The following is a 15368-nucleotide window of genomic DNA, read 5'->3' on the forward strand; positions in this document are numbered from 1 at the left end:
TTAACATGTCTCACTGCATCACCACCTCAGCAGAAGCTCCCTGCTATTATCAGCTGCCCAGGTCACCACTACGCCCTTCTCTGTGCTGAAAGGCTGGGCAGATGAAATGGCTCTGGGGATCAACTCAGCTTCCAGCTCTGAAATGCTCAAAAGCGTGGGTATTCCCCCTCCAACCCACGGCATAAGGCAGTTGCCCAAATGCCTCTCTTTGCCTAAAGGAAGCAGGGACTGCAAGTCCAGAAAACTCCTGTGAAGCAGGTTTTGAACACTGGGACTCCATGGAGAAGGAGAAGTTTGGTGATGCACATCGGGAGTAACCGAATGGGGAAAATTAGACAGAAAACGAGAATGCCATCATTACTGAATCTGGTTATTTTCATTGTTTTACCAGGGAAACAAACCATAGAAAGTCCTCATATCTCGCCCCTTGGTTCCGTCACCAACATGCCATTCTGTGTTTTATAATGTCTCTCCACTCTTCACCCATCACTAGAATAAAAAAGATCTGGGTGTTGCACTGCTGAAATCTCAAAAGAAGCAACTGAGCGGTTCACAGCAGCGGTTATATAATGCAACATAGCTGATTTCTCATTTTTGGAGAATGAGTGCACTAGGAAAGCAGTCATCAGCTACATTTAGCAACTCAAATTCTCTACCACACTTACACCTCCCCCAGTTTAGTAGTGTACAAAAATACGAACAGAACATAGCTATGCTTTTGATTTGCATAGCTATTCGCTTCTGATTTACCTTCACACTGATCTTTTGCTCCCAAAGGCAGCTGAGAGACAATTGCATCTCAAAACATGACAAATGCAAATTTGGATTTTATACCAACTTCCTTAAAACAGACAAACAAACAAAAAACACAAACATTTATCACAAAATAAAAACTAAATGATTTATTTTTGTTTGTTTGCTTTTGTAAACTGTTTGGATATAAGAAAACATTTTGCTGCTGGTTAAAAAAAAAAAAAAAAAAAGCATTCCTGGACTAATCATAGCTCAATAATATTTGTAGGCTCCTGCTGAGTGCTGTTCTTTCCCTCCAGAGTGACTTCCCTTCCCCTCAGGCTTGCACCCAGAGGTGAAAGGCAGGACATCATGTGGTACAAAAGTCTCACACCAAGCAACTTTGCCAGCCTCTGCATCTTCATTCAACAGCACAACACTGGCTATGTCTGATTTGGGAAACGACGTAGAAGTCATGTTAGGAACTGCAGATTTGTGAGTTCATCTTGGCCTCCCCGTGAAAAACTGCAACAGGGTTTTGAGGGAATTCAAGAGGAGAAGTGAAGGTAGCAGATTTGCTGTTTGTGCCCCTGGCAAACACATCTCAGGGCCAGAGGGGAATATCATGTTACCCAGCTGCAGCTACAACAGCCTTCAGATTGCTTCAGTTGCTATTTTGACAGTGAACAATTGCTAACAGAATGGGAGAAAGCTGTGCTAAATAAATATCCCCCACATGGAAAGGAACCCATACTAAGCTGCAGAGATGTCCTATGTGTCCTTTTCCATGATGGGCATGTGGGGTGGTGCTCTGGGGACAGGGACCCTGCAGGACCTGCTCCCCTGGTGCTGGTGCAAACCTGAGCATCCACCACCTCCCCCAGCCCAAATCTTCCACAGAACAAGCCCAGGGATCATCACTAGCCCAAACTGCTCCATAACACCAGCTGTAGCCCTCAGCACCCTCTTCCCCAGCCCCCAGAGTGGCAGGTAGTGCTGAGCACCACCAGTCACAGCTGAAGCAGGTTGCCACTGCTAGCTGCATCCATGTTGGTCCTCACCCTGTCATCAGCTCGTCTCTTGCCAATGCTAGCAAACCCACCAAGAAAACTCTGCTCTTGCACTCTGAGCATAAAATTCAAACAATTTTTTCTCACGTCACGCTGCCCAGAAGCCGAATTTCTCCTCCCACCAACAGGTCACCTTGAATCAGCAGACAAGGGAGGGGACATTGCACTGAAGTGGAGTGTATGGCTCCTGACAGGACCTCCTGGGGTGTACTGGCTGTTACCTGTGATTGTGTCTTGGGAATTACCCGAAATGGTGTTAGGTCTCATAGCTGATAGCTGTGGTCGTGTTAAATATAGAGACCAGGAAGGGGAAGCATGTAGATTGTATCAGCTTCATACATTCTGCTCAGAGGAACTGAAGGAACTTGACCTGTTTACAATCATTTTTACTATTATAACTAATCTGTACCGAAGTCTCCTCAAGCCCACATCATCAACATTTTTAGAATTGTGATGTTTTCCATGTTTCTAAGCATTACCAGAAGGCACCAGAACAAATTCCACATTGTCTGCCTCAACAGTTTTTCTGGGACATATAGCAATACAGGGACCAATGTACCAGGAGGGTCTTCTAGGCACTTTGAAGAAAAAGCAGAAATGCTTTGAACCTGATTTTACAGAGATTAAATATTAACAGCCCAGTGTTCGCTACACTACTGTTTAGGGAAGCCTAAGAGCTACATCCATAATTGATGTCTTCTGTAGTGACTCAAAGTGCACATAAACAAAAACAAAACAAAACAAAACAAACAAAAAAAAAAAAAAAAACACAAACAAAAAAAGCAAGCTAGGACAGTGATTCTTGCTCAGACATGAGTATGCTACTGCAAAGCCTCAGAAGGTGACTCAAAGTTGTCTCATGTGGGAACTACAGGCTATTTCTGCAGAACTCCTCTGATGCCAGTGGAGTGCCACATGGGGATGGTTTATCACCCACACAGAACATTTTGTACCACTGGGGCTTTGTATTTCTCAGCAGACCACACTTCAGGGCTACTTTTAGAAAGACTGTTGGACTGCATTATAGTGCTGTACTGTCTCCTTTCTATATATATTTATACTGGAAACTCTGCAACTTCTGCTGTGCTTTTTTATATATCAGCAGTCAACCTGTGCTGGAAATTTTACAAACAAATATGAAAGTTGTTCTCTGTCCAAAAAGCATGTTTACAGCAGGGTTTGCTTGAACTTCCAGCAGCATATCAGGCTAATCAGGCTGGTATCTTAGGGTCTCTTGTGGAGCCTTTCACTCCTCCCTTTTCTTTTGACACAAGAAGCTCAAAGCAGATGAATCCAGGGAGCAGAAGGAACAAATCAAGCTTGATGTGTTGTTGAGACAACAAGACTTGCTGTATAGTTGCTCCATTCTCCCCTGTAATCCATGCTGTAGAACTGGATGCTCATTAAGGCGGGCAAAGGAGAGACGAGGGGAAAGAAAGTCCAAGGGTTACTCATCACCTCCTTATACTTTCTCCTAAGAAGAAGACAGGACAGTCTTCCCAGGCATTCAACTGTGTTCTTCCTGAAACAAAGTCAAAATGTCCTCAGATAGGGAAAAGCTCTTTTTCAGCTACCTGTTAGCTTTAAGAAAATGTGAACACCAGACAGCACAGAAATTTCTGGTGTAATGGGTGTGGATGAAGAGTTGTCTCCCTCCACCATCTCTACGCAAAAGCATGAAGCAGCAGTTTAAAGTCTAAATGACAGGCTGTTTTGGTACCTACAGGTGGAAGTGGATGGTAGAAGGGTATATTTAGTAGGAAAAAGATGGGGTCCTCCAGCAAGCAGCAACTGAGCCTCCTGTTGTGAACCACCTCCTAAAAGAGTCCCTCTCCCTCTGCTAGCTCCATGGATTTTTCTGAAGCTCTTGCTGAGGCTGAAGATAACCTTACTGAGCACCCCAAAACTTCTGGGCATTGCCTGATTGAAAGTGCGTGCTATGATCTGGGGAGCATGACCATTAATTCTTTCATTGAGCTGGATTGCCAAATTACAGAAGCTTTAAAAATACACAAAAATAGAGCAAGAGGATCAACTTTTGTTTTGTGTTAGCATGTACTTTCTGCTTAATCAATAGTCTCATGGATAGCTAAGATGCACTGAAAGCCTGCAGGCTGGCTAAAAGATTAAGATCCTAAATCTGTCTACTCAGTGGCTTTCTAACTCAGCTTCCTACTGAGAAAAACCTGTGTGCTAATAATCTAACCCACCTGAGGAAATGTATTGGGAAAAAAGTAACCACTTCTGAAACTCCCATATTTCAGCTTCTGCATTCAGCTGGAGGAACAAATTTTCAGCATTCCAGAGGGGAAGAGAGGGAGAAATTCCTCCTACTCACTCTTGTCTTGTTCCTGATGTTAATTAGATACATCAAAGAAGATTAATGGAATTTGAAGTTTGTATATGGATACTTTAATCAAAATGGTATTTTTGTGTTTAAATTCAAACTCAGTTTCAGATTAACCTGAGTGGCAGTGAAGCAGTCCATCTCTCCACATTTCAGCTCCGTACAAAACTCCTTTTAGGCAGCCTCAGCAATGTGGGGATAAAACAGTGATATGACAGAATAAAGCAGGATCAAGAGGATACATAACCTAATTTTCAAAGGCAGAATTTCATCAAATTCCAGGAAAGCACTGTAACTAATATGTATATGCAGCCAGTGTGGCATGAACACACACATAGGAAATATAAGCAGTGCCAATATTTAGGTTTTCCCTCAAGCCCACTAAAAAAATAAAATCTTTCTTTCTCATCAGTTCTGCACAACTGTGACTTTTCCCTGGCTCCAAAGACATCGTTTGGTTCGTCAGCTTGGCAACTAGGACGATGACCCAAAGACTTGCTCTCTTTCTTATGATAACCACACAGGGAACAATGTGTGTATCTTCAGCAGCAGTTTTTCTGCCACTAATTCTTAATGCTGCAAAAAAATCACAGTTCTTGTTTAAGGAGAAGTGTGAACCAAATACTCACCACATATACTAAGAAAGGCCAGCTTACTAAGTTATTCTGTACTCGTCTTGCTGTGAGCTCTTGGGGTACATTTGGAGCGAATGTCACCAACAAGTATGTCCCTGCTACTGCCAGTGTTCCTCCTTTAAAGAAAAAGGAACGTTATTTTGGTAATACACATAATCATGGTCATCTCTCTCAAGATCACTTGGAAATAGCTTCCAGAAGAAAATTGGAGTCCGTTTAATCAGATCTGAGCTTAGGTATTTGGACTGCCTGGCATTTGTAGGTCCTGTCTATTATAATTTTTAATAAAGACCCAACGTATCTGGTACAGTTTTTATTAAAGACCCAAAGGATTCTGGAAATATGAAAAAAGCTGTCAGTAAAGCCTCATGGATTAGGGTTCCAATGCAGCAACACATTTTCCAATATGCTCAATTCTAATACCAAGTGCATGACAAAAGAGAATCTATCCTTTGTATTTCTCACGGACACAAAGCCGGTCACATAAACTTCTCCTAAACTGAAAGGACAAGTTGCTTACCAAGGCAGACAGCTAGATCATTAACCAACAAAAATATTCACTGCTCTCCTGAAGTCACTGTGGTCACAGAGGTCTGCATCAGCTACAGACCTGCCCTGGAAACATGAAGTGCAACAGATATGTTCCAGTCCAATGCTTATGTGAAGCTGTCACAAAGCCAACATCTTGGCCACTCCCTGATGCAGTTGCAGACCTATGAACTGATTTATAAAAAGCTGATCTGCAAAAAAACTGTTCAGCCATTGGGTTGCTGGGGCCCCTTTTCAAGGTCGAACTTACATTATTGTGCTTTTAATAAAAATCTGGAAGTTCTGCTTTGTGGACAGCCAGCTGACAAACACAGATGTTCATTGAGGTATCTAGATAGAAGTGAGCTGATCCTGAGCTCATAAGCTGTATTGGATTAAGGAAGATATTAGATAATCAATTTTTTTTTCAACTAATCTTTAAAATTCTTGGCAAACCTATAGATTGGTATGGAATACAATGCTCAGGAATACAAAACAAAGCACATCCGGAGGACTTTGCTGGCACTGCTATTGCACACAGTTTCTTTGGAAAAGCAGAACTGTTCTATATTTATGTGCTTGCAAAAACATCACCATATTTCCCATCATACAGCTCATTCCTATGGAATGTAGCAACATTGTTAAATCCTTCTTGCAAAGTCTAACTCACAGAAATAAAATAAATCAGTGCTGAACGCTACTTAAAGAAACACACAATGTATAAGGCCATAAGGGAAACATGATCAGGTTGGGGGGGGGAGGTATTTTGAATGTAGCAGCTGAGTTGGCAAACCTGGATCCCAAACCTAAATAAATATAATAGAGTATTCTTGGAACAATACTGAACAAATCTCTCCAAAACATTCATGAGAACAGCTGGGATGTCCTTGTTATAGTATGGACAAACAAGCCTAGATGCTAGGAACCCCACAGTAACACCAGGTGCCCCATGACCACATCAGGTGCATTGTCCCTGTCAAGATGGCTTGGTGTAAGACCTTGAAATCTGCTTGTCTCTCACTATTACAAGCAGGGCAGTTTTGATATGCAAAAAAATCTTGGACACGCACAAAAAGTTGACATGCTTTTGCAATGAAGACCATGTTTTCCAACAAAACTCTTGACAACATGATTATTTGCTCTTTGAAGTGATAAAATTAATACCAAAAGGGAAGTTGTCACTTTTAATTGGGCTTGAATTTTTGTGCAATGTCTATGCAGTAAGAAAAAAAACTCTTATATTTGAATGAATAACTCAATAGTATCATTGCTTTTATTAGAATTGTGTCGTAGTCATAAAGATAATACTAAATACAACCTCAGAGGCAAAAGCAGACAATGAAAATAAATTTGAGCAAAAGGACACATAAGGAATGAATTATGGTTATAGGAGCAGAGGATTTGGGAGTGCAGTCTTTTTCACATGCATTGAAGATTCTCCCTCTTTTTGTCACCTCTTCCCAAATTTGTAAGTATCTGCCTCGAAACACTTGCTTGGTGAAGTGGGAGTGTGAAGGTGGGGGGCTGCGTGAGAGTTACAGCTTGCTAAGCATATGGCAACACACATGTCCATATTAGCAAACGCTTTACTTACCCAATATATCAGCAGCCCTCACGGTCTGCTTTAGGAATAAGACCGAAATAACTGCAGTACCTAGAAGAGAATTATAAAGACTTTTTTTTTTTTCTTTTTCTTTCTTTCTTTTTTTTTTTTTTTTAAATATATGATAGAATATATCAAGTGCTATAGCAAAAACTGCCCTGGGCCAAGTATAAATATATCTTGAGGCTGTTGTTGTTGCACCATACCATGATATAAACAGACATGAGTCCATTCCAGCAACCAACCAACACTCAGTTTTTGTAAGATTTTAAACACATCCAGCAGGCTCTTTGATGGTTGCAGGGATGCAATACCCTTCCCATCTCCCACACAGGCACTGCATAAACTGCCCTCATTCAGTCATACTGGGAAGCGTTGGGAAATGGGCACTGAGCGGCCCTACTGCTCCTCTCCCTCTTTTATCATCAGCTTACTGCATGGACTTGCTTAAGACAATTTTCACCACAGAGATAAACTTCTGCTTCTCTTGACTTCAGTGGATTAGAGGCTTACAAGTGAAGTAACAGCAGTACAACTGAGAGGAAGAAAGCCACTGCAAAAACTTTATATTTGTAATGAACTAAGAGACTGGTCTTGATGTCTGCAAACAAGCAGGTGGGGGAGCTAGCATATATGCCCTACAGGAGTGCTGCTCATGGTCTTCTAGAGTGACTTCTAACGAAGAGGGGGAAAAATGGAAGTGAGCCCTGGACATGACCTTTAGGGTCCTGGCAACCCTTTCCATTGCCCAGGTCCCACATCTCCCTGGTGCCTGCTCCCAGCCCTGCCTCTTCTGGGTGGGCGGGTGAGCAGCAGCACAGCGATCACGACAGGGTTTCTAGTAAGCAGCTCAGTGTGGATACATGCTAGAGAAAGAAGAAGGGGTTTGGACTTAAGATGGGTGAGACTGTCAGCCACCTGCAAGAGGTGGCTCTCTTCCAGCAGACAACATTAGAGCATCTACCTCTAAAGAGAGGCAACAGAGGCTGAAGAGTTCCTGTCCAGAAGAGATGAGGAAAGGCCTTTGGCAGAGGTGTGTTAGTAATATCAGATTAATTTAGAAACCTCTTAGAGAATGACTGTGCTCAGGAGGGATTCTGAAAGGGTACATTGAACCTAAATCATGGGAAGCTGTTACAGGAACTCTGTTCCTGCCTACAGCATGAAATTATTGGTTTATTCTTGAAATAAGAGATCTTTTCTTCACCATCTTCACTTCATTATCTCTATTGTTCTGATGCAAAAATTAATCTGTTGTTAGCTACTAGATGTACTCTAGATATATAAAAAGAGGTTCAGAACAAGAGGTAAACAGAACTGGAATTCAACATCATGTTGGTAGAAAATCAGATAAAGCGTAAGTCATAAATTTAAACTGCATAAAGAGTGATGGAGACCTAAGCAAATGAGTAAGAGCAATACAAGAATCTCTATCTGAGAGCACCTCACTGAAAGTAAGCTACCTGACACGGTTTCCTTTATTCGGTGTTTCAGTGGTAACTTTCCTTGAGAAAAGACACTGGTATCCAGGCAACACTGGCAATGCCAGAGCTACCTAGATTCAGAAAAGAAAGAGGATAAAAGCCAGGAAAGAAGCAGCAGCAACCCAAGTTAGTGCAGGAATTAATTACTGCTCTGTCTCCTTGCTGTCAGAGCTCTCCCGAACCACATCTCAGACCACCCCTGCAGGCAGCCACTGTAACAGCAAAGACCTGTTGCTTAATGACCTGATTTCTTTTTTTTTTTTTTCTTTTTTTTTTTTTTTTTCCTTCTTTTCTTTTTTCTTTTTTGTTGACTGCCCCATTGTCTGGGCTCTCAGTGCGTTCAGTGGAGATCTAGTAAATGCAATTTAAAGCTCAGTTCCAGTACTGGCATCCAATTCGGGGTGAGATGAGTTATGCCCCAAATTCCACTGCCTGCTTCTCTGGAGATGGCAGCCTGGGGAGATCACAAGCTCTCAGGCTGGCAGTGGGCACAGGCAGGCACTGGAACACATCCAGATAATGAAACTTGTCACTCAGTCTGTCATCCTCTTTAATAATGCATTCAGATGCTGCAAGCTCTTTCTCCAGAGATAGCTGGTAATGCACAAGAGATCATGAGCTTAACAGAATATATGCATAATTAATGCACTTTACGATGTGTGGTATGTAGAGGAACCTAAAAAAAGAAGAGGTTTTGAGGACATGCATTAGGCCATCTGGGATGGGAGGAATTGGCAAAACCTGCAGTAGGAGGGGAGGTGCAACTGGGAGAGGAGGAGAGCAAAACCCAGGGGAGAGACTGAACAAAAAAGGCAACTGTCCCTGTGGGTAAGCCACCAAAGCTTCGTATGCATCCAAGTCAAGCAGAAAAGCAAAGTGGTATATCCAAGCAAAGAAGCAGAGAATGGTTACACAGAGTGGCTGAGATGCTGGAGGACATGCATGAGTGTGATCAGCATCTGGCAAGTTCTGGCTACTACATTCAGGACTGAATTCCAAGCAAGCAACATTAGCACAGCCAAAATAGCACTTTGTTATTATACACTGCCTAACGCATTATTTAAATTTTATTTTTATTTTGTAGTTTTATGGGTTTTAAGCTCTGTGAGTGTGACTTTTAAACAACCTTTTATGTTCTCCAGTTGGCAGGGTGGGTTGGAGCCAGGTTAGATCAAACAAACCGAGGGCAGATTGTTCCAGCACAGGCAGTGACTCGCTAGAAACAATGGGCTAGAGGAGAAGGGGTGTGAAAGGAAGCCGTGAGCCCCAGGAGCTTGGGGAGAAATGTACAGGCCTCACAGCTGCTCTGCCCCTCTTCTTGAATTCCTCTGGGCTCCAGTTCACAGTCTCAGGTGCATTGCACTGCTTAAGACATCAGCTTCTCAAGCCAATATGTTGGTTGACAAACACATTGATTGTCCTGGCTGTCTCCTCTGTGCCTGGTGGCCTCCAAGCTGCTCCTGCTGTGCCTGAATCCTTGGCAGAAGAGTGAGTGGGCAACCAGAGGCCACAGCTAAGCCCACCAGATCTACAAGTTAACACCTTTCCTACTACCCAGACCCCATTTTCCCTTTCCTGTGCCAGGGTTCTCTTGTTTCCCCTCTGTCACAGGAGCTGTGGGCATCCTTCTCCCCTTTATACCGATGCGGGAAGTAAATCACTGTACATTATGTTCAACCCTATGAATGAATAGACCAAGGAAGTTGGGCAACTGCTGTGCTGAAAAGTATTAATGTGTCTTTGCAACTCTTCATTTGTTTGCCTGTTTTTCTTTAAAAAAAAAAAAGCTATAGACAGTCACAGAGAACGAGATCCATGTCAGTGAGGAATAGCCTCTGATTTTTTTTAATTGGTCATCAATTGAATTCAACAATGCAGAAAGGCAAACAAAAAAAAAAAATTGTGTCAGAGCATAAGCTGGCAACAGCTTGGCAACACAACAAGCAATTTATCATTGTTCTACACTCTCATTGTTTTTGAATGGCTGGTTTTAGCAATACTACACATGTACAACACTAAGCCTAAAGGATCAGCCTGTAAGTCGTTGAAGCAAAGACTGTATCCTTCTTTGTCTGAGACCATTTGTATGCTTTCAGCTGAATCAGAATATTTTTAGCCTATTAACTAATTATTGAGGCAAAATTTTCAAAACCAGGCACAGATTTTAGTCCTGCTGAAAGCAGTGGCAGCTAGCCTGCTAGACCAAGAGAAGGGCAGAAAAATCTGGGAGGTGTTCTGTTAAGGACTGAACATTACAGATTCAGGCCTGGGCAAAGAAGGACCATACAAATGAAAATACATCCTAATGAAGTCTTTAAGTTATTTTCTTGGTTTGATTGCATCATGTTTACATCAATATCCACAAATCGAGAAGTAAATAGGTTGCTAAAATATCTGTATCTTTATAGTTTAACCTTTCTGAAGGCTCATGAAGCTCTTCAATTTGGAAATATGGAATTAATATTTCAAATGAAAAATAAATTTTAAAAAATTATCATGATAAAAACTATTGGGTAGAAAATGGGAAAAAATGGGTTTGTTCAGGAGCCTAATCATTATGTTGAAACAACCTTGCCTTCTCACACATCTGCATAAAATGGTCTGTTTTGTATTCATTGTCTGTAACTACAGCACGTGAATTTCAATTTAATTTAAAGAAAAAAAAAAGTATAGGAAACATCCATTTTCTGCATGATATGCAATTAAATGCCTTAAGGGAGAGGTGTAATGGTGCTACACATAAATTAGTCAGATGCTGATTCTCCTAGGAGAGTGATAGTGTGAGATTATCTCCATATGCAGGTTTTCTCCAGCAGAAACATAAATAAATAGCATGATATGTGGGTTTTGCCAGTAGCAGACACTGAAGGGTGAGAATCCAGCTCACAAAACAACTCCTCTGCCTCCTAGACATGAAATCTGTGCTTAGGCTTTTTTTCTTGTTTGTTTGTTTGCTTGTTTTTAAGAAAAGAATAATATACAAGAATAGAAGTTAAAGACAGAAGATACATACTGATCCTTAGAGTGCATTTTTTGCATTTTATCCAGTCCAAAAAAAGTGTTTACTACTTATTTTTTCCACCCAAAGCTATTTCACAAATATTTCATAATTATATACATATGGTGTATATATATATATGAGAAATATTTATATAATATTTCATTATTAAATTGTTTTCCTGGTACTGAACCTATTTATGAATCTCACCTTTTTACCTTTGTTTCATAACTGTCCATAACTGTAAATGCTAGTATATTTGTAATGCTCATTTTTTTTTTTCATTTCAAGTCTTAGATTAGCTTTGTGTACTAGTTTAAATAGATTAGTACTGTCCTTATAAATACACAGACTACCTATGCTGCTTCTGTCTTGTCAATAGCCACACAAAATGAATATTAGCCTCTAATATTCATTCTGTTAAGCTTGACTGATTGGTAGCAAAGCTAAAATCACATCAATTTGTTAAAGGCTCTCAAAGCCATCCATTTTGCAGAACTCTTTTCTACTCATTTCACTAACAGTCTGCATAAAATACCAAAGGAGGAGCATGATTTGAAGATTTGTTTACTGTTTGCACCTCTCTCAGTTTGTGAAATAGGGAAAACATTTCACTTTGAGTCCAAGCATTTACACAGTTTTATGCAATTTAAGGGTCTGCCTCCATCTTATGAAGCAGTTTAAGATCATCCAGCTGATTTCACACAATTGCTGAGCAGTGCTCACTCTGTGAGCATGCCGTTGCTGCTGGGGAAGGTCACATTTTAAAATGTGACCTTAAATTATGCTTTATATAGATGGACCCTCAGTCCTGCCTAGCTTCTGAGCTGAAGAAATTCCAGACCTTCCCCATAGAGAAGCAGTAGGAGATGTTTTAATCCATCCGAGCTGGTGTAGCATGCCACACAGTCAGGAAGATATGGAGAGAAGATGAGGCAGGTAGTACATTTGACCACTGTATCATGGTTTACACTTATTCATTGATTACATTTGCTCAGAGCTTTGTGCCAGAGGAGGAGTAACACAAATCTGAAGAAATTGAAAGAATACCTGCATATGTAGCTTGGGTTAAACAGAGCACTAACTCTGCCCAAGACATATAGGAACAAATCCATCACAGCTAAATGATCACTCAAGCCTATTCTTAGTTTACATTGTAGATATTTTCTCCTATGAAGACAAGCTGAAGAAGGCTCCAGGTAGACCTTTAGGCCTTCCAGTGCCAAAAGGGGGCCTACAGGAAAGCTGGGGAGGGACTCTTGGTCAGGGGGTGTAGTGGTGGGACAAGGGTGAATGGCTTTAAACTGAAAGAGGGGAGATGATTAGATTAGATTAGATATTAGGAAGAAAATATTCACTCAAAGGGTGGTGAGGCCGTGGCACAGGCTGCCCAGAGAAGCTGTGGATGCCCCATCCCTGGAGGTGCTCAAGGCCAGGCTGGATGGGGCTTTGGGCAACCTGGGCTGGTGGGAGGTGTCCCTGCCCATGGCAGGGGGCTGGAACTGGATGGACTTTAAGGTCCCTTCCAACCCAAACCATTCTGTGATTCTGTGATATTCATGGCATACTAAATAAATAATAATAATAATTAAAAACAAACAAACAAACAAAAAACAACACAGAATTTAGTCAGTTGGTGCATGACATCTTGGTAGTTATTCTGCGCACTGAACATGTAACATTTCTAACATGATTAAATATCACTACTGGAAAAGTGGTGGACAGGACACTAAATGTTCTTCCCCATCCACACTGTCAATATCCTAATAAAGAAGCAAGCAAAAAGTCAGAGGAATTGCTCAAGAGAAATACCATTAAGGCAAGCTTAATTCTGGAAACTGGATTTCAGAACATACTCTCTGCAGAGGGAAGGAAGGACCCTGGAAATCCTTTTGTTCTATCTTCTAGACAAGTACAAATAGAGCACCTTAAAGAATAGTCTGGTGAATGTTTCCCAGTCCTCATTAACAAGAGTTCGCAAAATCCCACGGTCTTGGACCACAAAGGTGTTACATTACAGTGAGTGGGAGAAATCAATTTCTATAAGAATATCTGAGAATCTTTTCCCTAAAGCACCATCAGAGATATCAGTTTTCAAAGTCTAAAGCAATATCTTGCCCCACAGCTACATAGAAGGAGCATACCAAAAATGTAAAGGGATCTCAACACTGTCAGTCTAAGTGAGTTGAATGTAAAAAAAAATCTCTAGAGAATGAGGAAAACTGCATAAGAACCCATCTCTGATACCACTGGCCTCTCCTCATCCAACCCCCTCTAAGTTATTTCTGCAAGCAAAAGCAAGAGAATGAGCAAAAAACCACAGGAGTCTAAAATTACCCAAGCTACATGTAAAACATGATTTTTAATTTTTAAGTATAAAAAGCTTTTTAATGATCACATCAAACATGTATTACTTCTCCATTTTTAAATTAAAAATTTACCAATTTTTCCTCTTGAAGAAAACAACTGCTGTCTTCTCAAACTATTTAAAACCCTGAACAGATGTAGAGCTTGCATCATTGCAACCACACACAGAAATACTTCCACTGTGTAAGAAGAAAAATATAGTCTTTGTAGCTTAATTCTAAGAAAAAAGAAAAATCTGCTGGTGTCATGCCAACTCATGGTCTGTGGTGATGGATTCTTTCTAAAGCATCCATCAGAAGCACCCAGCTCAATAGGACAAAGCAAAAACTTTTCACTATTTAATTGATACCGGATTAAACACAAAATTCAGTTGGATGCAGTTAAATGTGGTAGCAGAGCATAATAGATGTTGGCTCCATCTATTTTAAGACCCAGGATGCTTCCGATTTCAGAGGTCTGGAGATACATGATGGGTACAGCCCAAATCTGTTTTGGAGAGACTGTAGTGTGCCTTATCCTCTCCCCACACCCTGGTTTCCAAGCAAAGAAAACTTTCCATGCAGACCCAGAGTCACAAAGAGCTTCAGAGAGTCCCCTTGATGACTGGGCATAACACAAAGCACACCTCCCCTCTGCATGGCCACAGGTACTGAGTACCCAACATCAGCGATGGAGCCAGCTCTAACCATCTGAGATGTGCTGACACCAAACTCAGAAAAAAAAAAGTGTTTATAAGAAGGGCAGACTCAAGGTTCAAACACAAATTTGGAGACTGTTAACAAGTGCTTAATTTCTTCATTTTGAAAAATAACTTATGAAAAGTTGCACATTCAACAATACCTCAAAAGAGCAGCCAACTAGACTGTGCAAAGTCCACTGTCCCCCACCTAAAAGATGTCACAGCTTAATGAAAAAATATTTTGTGATGTTTGAAACTGGAAGACCTGCTGCCAAACCATCCTCTGCACAGTTGTTAGCAGATGAACTGCAAGTGTCTTGGTCAGTTTGTCATTGTCCTAAATGGCGAACCATTAAAATTAAAAGGATGTGTTCTCTTTCTCTCTAGCTCTAATTTTAGAAGACAGGGAAGTATCTAGGGGGTAGGAAGTGTTACTGGGAAGTTATTGTTGTAATTGGCTGTCTACATCATTTTTACTTTTCCTTCCTTAAGGGAATGTTTGCTAGACTAAATACAATTTTAGATATCTCTTGTTTGGGCTATGAAAGGGAGACTGACAATTGATATGTGGGAATGGAAAATAAGATATTGAAGTGCTTTCTGGGGTCTTCCAGGATAAGCATTATGGGGTCAGTTTAAAAAAAAAAAAAAAAAAAAAAAAAGTGGGTGAGAGTTTTGATAAAATATAACAGTAAGGAAAATGGCTTCTTGATACTTGTTGTAAGTAAGGAGAAATGGAGAATGAAGGAAACATATGCAATGTTCCTTCACATATTGCAAAGGTAAGGAAGAAGGAATCTGCCCAGATAAAAATCATCTTAAATATGACCTTTTCTTTGTAGTAGCTTAATAACCAACGTAATTTTTTGACTTCCCAATGCTTTTCATTTCTTCCTGCTAGATGTATATACATTTGCATTTTCCT

General features: G+C 40.8%; 1 protein-coding gene across 1 annotated transcript in view; it reads right to left on the reverse strand.

Annotated features, from left to right (window-relative positions):
- The window catches only part of NIPAL2 (NIPA like domain containing 2), a 45819-nt gene that overhangs the window by 11290 nt on the left and 19161 nt on the right, over positions 1-15368 (reverse strand). The window contains exons 4-5 of the mRNA XM_032181152.1: positions 6907-6966; positions 4779-4900 (exon numbers count right to left, since the gene is read on the reverse strand). Coding sequence (XP_032037043.1) covers positions 4779-4900; positions 6907-6966 — 182 coding nt within the window. The remainder of the gene's footprint in view (positions 1-4778; positions 4901-6906; positions 6967-15368) is intronic.

This window comes from Aythya fuligula, chromosome 2, assembly GCF_009819795.1.
Source record: "Aythya fuligula isolate bAytFul2 chromosome 2, bAytFul2.pri, whole genome shotgun sequence".
In the NCBI taxonomy this organism is placed as follows: domain Eukaryota; kingdom Metazoa; phylum Chordata; class Aves; order Anseriformes; family Anatidae; genus Aythya; species Aythya fuligula.